Source organism: Gavialis gangeticus, unplaced genomic scaffold, assembly GCF_001723915.1.
Source record: "Gavialis gangeticus isolate Ggan-Ray unplaced genomic scaffold, GavGan_comp1, whole genome shotgun sequence".
Lineage (NCBI taxonomy): Eukaryota > Metazoa > Chordata > Crocodylia > Gavialidae > Gavialis > Gavialis gangeticus.
Window position 1 is genome coordinate 16,772,601 of NW_017729032.1, and position 5,656 is coordinate 16,778,256.

At 47.1% G+C, this 5,656-nt stretch overlaps 1 protein-coding gene across 1 annotated transcript in view; it reads left to right on the forward strand.

Annotated features, from left to right (window-relative positions):
• The window catches only part of LOC109302207, a 153,044-nt gene extending 151,718 nt beyond the window's left edge, over positions 1 to 1,326 (forward strand). The window contains exon 6 of the mRNA XM_019523772.1: positions 1,061 to 1,326. Coding sequence (XP_019379317.1) covers positions 1,061 to 1,326 — 266 coding nt within the window. The remainder of the gene's footprint in view (positions 1 to 1,060) is intronic.
• The last annotated feature ends 4,330 nt before the right edge of the window (positions 1,327 to 5,656 follow it).

A 5,656-nucleotide genomic window follows, 5' to 3' on the forward strand; every position in this document is an offset into this window, starting at 1 on the left:
GGGGTGAGAGACAGTATCAAAAGCCTTCCTGAAGTCTAGGAAAACTATATCCACTGCCACCCCTGCATCCAATGATTTAGTGACCTGGTCGTAAAAGGCCACCAGGTTGGTCTGACAGGACCTGCCACCGATGAACCCGTGCTGGTTGCCCCTGAGCATGCAGCTCCCTGCTGGCCCCTCCTGGATGTGTGCCAGAATAATTTTCTCGAACAGCTATTCTGAATATAATGCTGAAGGGCAACCAGCATGGATTCATAGCAGGTAGATCCTGCCTGACAAACCTTGTTTCTTTTTATGACCAGGTCACAAACTGCTTAGGTGCGGGAGTCAAGGTGGATGTCATATACTTGGATTTAAAAAAAGACTTTGATACAGTGTCACAAGTTGGCCTTGAGGACATTCTTGAAACACTTTTTTTCTGCCCTTCTCTTATGCCTTGACTGAGTTGGGAGAATAAGACTTGCTTCAGGAGACTGGAATTGGACATGTGGCCAGCCCAGCAAAGTTGTTGTCAGATGAACATTGCCTCAATGCTCATGGTGTTTGATTGTGAGAGGATGCTGATGTTGGTGGGTCTATCTACCCACAAAATCTGAAGAATCTTTGCAGGAAGCATTAATGGTACTTCTCTGATAACTTGAGGTATCTCCTGCATGTTGTCTACATCTAGCTCCATACTGTAAGGTGGGGATCACAACTGCTTAATAAACCATTAGGTTGGTTTTGGATTTGATGTCTTGATCTTCGAACACCCATTTCCTCAGTCATCTGAAGGCTGCACTTACAGATTTGAGGCAATGTTGAATGTGTTTATCAGTGTCAGCCTTCTGCAAGAGATTGCTTCCAAGGTATGGGAAATATTTGATGTTCTCCAGACTCTCACCATGAATCTGAATGACCAGAGCTGGGGACTGCTCATTAAGAACTTGTTAATGGAGGACCTATGTCTTCTGAATGTTAAGTGTCAGTCCCATTTTCTTGTATACCTCAGTAAAGATGTCAACAATTGCCTGAAAGTCTGTTCCCAAGTAACCACTAACTCTCATTCTTATTATACCAGTCTTGATGTTTCCTGGTAGAAAACCTAAGTGTCTCTTTGCAGGTGCTAATGATGATGACCTTGAAGTCACCCCAAGTGCTGCTGACATTCTTGCATTGTTGTTGATAGGACTTCACCAGTTTTTCATTGAGGCACCAGTAGAAGAGGTCGTGCTTGATTGGGTCCTTGAATCCTTCAATGCTGATCTTTCATCAGCATTGCTTCTGCTGCAGGAGTCACATGGGAGCCAGTTTGGGAGTGACATAACTAAGCAGATGAGTCCATGATGGGTTCAGCAGTCATCAGATCCTAGCATAGCTCAGGTCATGCAGACATCTTTGTGATCCTGGATACGAAAAATGACATAGTCAATCACGTGCCAATGTATAGATTGTGGGTGATGCCATGATGTCTTGTGCCCATTTTTCTGGTGGAACAAGGCATTGGTGATGCTGTGCCCATGTTCTGTACATTTGGTCAACAGAAGGATGCTGTTGGAGTTGACCTTTACTACTCCTCCCTTGCCAATGGTTCCATTCCAGAGGTTCAAGTCCTTTCCCGCTCTGGTGTTGAAATCACAAAGATGAAAATCACAAAGATGAATAAATCTGTCTCCTTCCAGAATGTCAGAAAAGACTTGGCCAAGGTTTGTGTAGAATTCCTCCTTGGTTTCATCAGCAGTGTCAAGAGATGGGTCATACGTGCTGATGACCGGAGCTTATTGACTCCCTACCAGTTTAAGAGAGAGAGTCATTAGGTTCTCCTTAATTCCAGTAGGAAACTTGTTGAGCTGGCTTATAAGTTCATTCATGGTGGCAAACCAACTTGGTGAAGCTGGCATTCTCTTTCCTGTTTACCCTTCCAGAAGAAGGTATATCTACCTCCATGTCATTTGAGCTGCTCATCTCCCACTCACTGGAGCTTGCTCAGTGCAGCCTCCACTCCCCATCAGTATAGTTCCAGTTCCCCATGGGTCTCAGAATCCTCCAGAATATTTTTGCCTCCCCAAGGCACCTGCAGCACCTCTGGCTAATGGGCTATTTTTCTCAGATGCCTTTGCTATTGTGTGGTTGTTTTTCCCCCAATCCAGCAGATAATAACGTGGGTACCCATCCCACCTGTGCAGGCCCCAGCAGTATAAAAAGCTACCCTGGTGAGCAGCTTAGGGTTACTTACCCTCAGGAGCTGCTTAGGCCCAGCCAGTTGATATATGGGAACACTAGCCCCCTGTGACAGCTGGACTACTGCAGCAGCCCTGACCTAGAGTAGCTCCTGCACCCTCTACCCACTGCAGCAGTCTGGCAGCAGGGGCTGCTGCCTGCTGTGACCTGCTGCCACCTGTGACAGCATCTGCCCCGTTGAACCTGCAGTCCCATGTCTGCACACGTGCCAAACCTAGACAGGGACTGCACAGCCACCTGGGCTTTGGCATGGGCACTGCAGTAGTTCCTCCTGCACCTCTGGGCCAGCTGCCAGTGGGCTGTGGCTGCACAGTTGGCCTTCAGGCAGCACTGTTGCCATGTGCACCCCTAACTTGCAATCTGGGCTGCTTTTGCCTGGAAGATGTCCTCAGTGTGGGGGCCTGCTTTGAATTGTAAAAGCATGTCCTCCTGGCCCCAAATAGCCAGGAGGTCAGCCACCTCATTTGCCCTCTAGCTGGGTCCTCAGTGCCAGCCCTGGGCAGGCTCCTCTGCCTGGGTCCTGCCACTTGCCTCACTAGCAGGAATCCTGGTTGTTTCTGTTTAAAAATAGCAAATTCTCTGATAAAGCTTCCCAAATTCAGTCTTTAAAATACCCAAAAAGCTGTGTTGTTCCATGATTAAAATGAAATGCCATTCTCTCTCTCTCTCTTTGAATTTGCTTTTGGTTTTTTATCATAGAAAAATCAGAGCTCCCCTGACCTCTTCATTAATTAGTTTGGGATAGCTGTCCCTGCAGCCACAGCTCCCTCCAGCAAGTCCCATCCTGCCTGGCAACTGGGCACGCAGGGTATGAGATGTGTGTGGGGTGGGGGGGACGGACAGAATGTGGGGTTTGCAGGAGGGTGGTGGGAAAGGGGCATGGGGTTCTTGGGTGTGTGTGGTGTAGTGTCGGGGATATGTGGGGTATGTGGGTGGGTGTGGGGGGAGAGGAGAATGTGGGGTGTGTGGGTGGGTGTGGGGCTTGTAGGGAGGCTTTGATGGGGGCTGCCATATATCTGACCCCCCTCAAGTGCACAGCCCCCAGCACTGGCAACAGCAGCCAGCTGGGCCCTCAGGGCCATGGCTAACTTCAGGCACAACCCCACAGTAGTGCAGCACTGCCTGATCCAAGGGCTGTACATGGTGAATGGGCCCAGCCCAGCCTGGCCTGTCCAACTATCTTGCACCTTTGAACTGGACAAGGATGATGCTTGCCACCATGCACAATTCCTGTCCATGTGTTGGGCTGGGCTGGGTCCTGCTTTTAAGTGCTCCATGCACTGTTGAGCTGGGCTGGTTATGTGGAGGCCAGACCCAGCTCGGCCCAATGCATGACCCCTGCATGAAGTGCCAGGACCCTGGGTGACAGCAAGAGCAGCTTAATCCTGCCTGAAGGGACAAGGGAACAGGCTGAGCCCACAACATGTAGCACAGGTGGTGCTTGGTTTGTGCCTCCCCCCCGGAGTCTCCCCCACTTACACATCATGCCTCCCACACACAGTACCCCCCATACTCACAACCTCCTCCCACCCCTACACAGTCTCCCCCCACACAATCCACTTCACCTCCATGTCCCTACTTACTGGGGATCGTGCCTGGGTTTGGGTCATGCTGCAGCCTTGCCCTGTTCCTATTTGGGGAAAGGGACGGGCATAGAGTCACTTGACTGGGTGCCAGAATGTCTCCTTGGAGGACTCAGCCTCCAGTTGCCTCAGGGCATGCTCCATTAGCATGCCATGTGCTGCTTTCTTCTGCTATTTCTTTTTAATACTGAGATTTTCCATCAGTAAATTTAGAGTTTGTGCTGCAAATATGCAGCATGGGGGACATTTTTTAGTTCCTAGTGTGCCTCTTGTGGCATCTCCAACTACTTTTCAATGAGACCACATGCAGCACATCAGTACAACAAACATGCAAAAAACTCTTCATGACACCCCACAAACTCTCCAAGATTTGGTGGGATTTTTGATAGAAGGTTATGGGGAAAAGGAAGACAGGACAGGTCCTTCTCCTTCTGGACCTTCATGTTTCACTAATGACTGGTATAGAGCATTGTCCCCATTAGATCTTTGTACATAGCAGAATAATATTGGAGTTAGGTGTAGCATTAGTGGATAATCTGAGTAAAGATTTTAAAACCTGTGGACTAGTTTTCCTGTTTTGCTCATACCAGGTACCAGTGCACGGCTGAATACATCTATATTATGCAGAAATGTAAAATCAATCTCTTTCATGATGTAGGGCCAAATTATGCTCCCATCAGTGGAAATCCAGCCTAACTCCAGATTTTTGGTCTGTGCTGTCTCATAGAAACATATCTCAGCCTAATCTGCTAATTATGACGTTTCTTATACTGCCATATCAGATGCCGTTGCTGCCTTCCAGTGCTCTGTAACTTGCTTGGTTCTGGATCTTGACAAGCAGAGATGATGGAAATCAGTTGTAGTGCCCAGAGAAGGGAACCACTAATCTAGAAGGTCATTAAACTCTACCCATTGTTCTACTGCCCTGCAGGTTTAAATAGGAATTTGACAAAAATGATAGACCCTGAACACAGACCATTACCCTGCTCTCTATTAATACCACAGGATACTGTGAGCATAGAAAGAAACTGAGAAGATAATAGAGAGGAAGGGAATTTTTCATTCCCATTCTCTACAACAATTGTTTAAGAAAAGAAAAGAAAAGAAAAGAAAAGAAAAGAAAAGAAAAGAAAAAAACATTTACTCTCCTAATAGATGAGTTTGGCCCATTTTCAAGCCCTACGGTATGCATGGAGACCTTGGAAAACCAGCTTAACTAGCTGCTTGAAGATTCATCTTGTGGGGAAGAGCTCAAATTGAGTTTCTGGGTCAACCTCTCCCCAGGCCCCAGCAGAGGGAAGCAGGTAAAATTCCCCTGCACTTTGGCTTTCTCATCCACCAGAATAGCCCTTGGATCTATTCAGCCATCTGGATGTAAATTTGAAGAGCCTCTGGACTGTCTAGATTATACTAGTACTGGATCAGATCTCAGCTAATTGTGGCTGAAAGCCACTAGCCTTGTCCTCAGCCAAGCAGAGCAGAGTCAGAGTAGAAAATGGATTCCTTTGTGCCTTGTATGTTGAAGATGTTCATCACAGTAGATGCTTTTTAGATTGTCAGCTGAGACAGGATTGTGCCGCAAACAGAACAACTAGTGCAGCGTGAGGAGTAGCAAACAGGCATTAAATAAGAACACAAACAATAATAAGTTTGAAAGTTGCTGCTATTCCTGTGAGGCCGGTAACAACAATGAGAACTTTGCTGATCAGTCTCTTTCAGGCTGCCTGCTGCTTGAATGTATTAATGGAAAGCAACGTCAAATCTTGTCAAAGCTTTTTTGGTTGCCTTGTTGTTATAATGGAATTTTGTTTGCTATCAAATCTAAGCCATCAAGTTATCTGTTTCCATTTTTA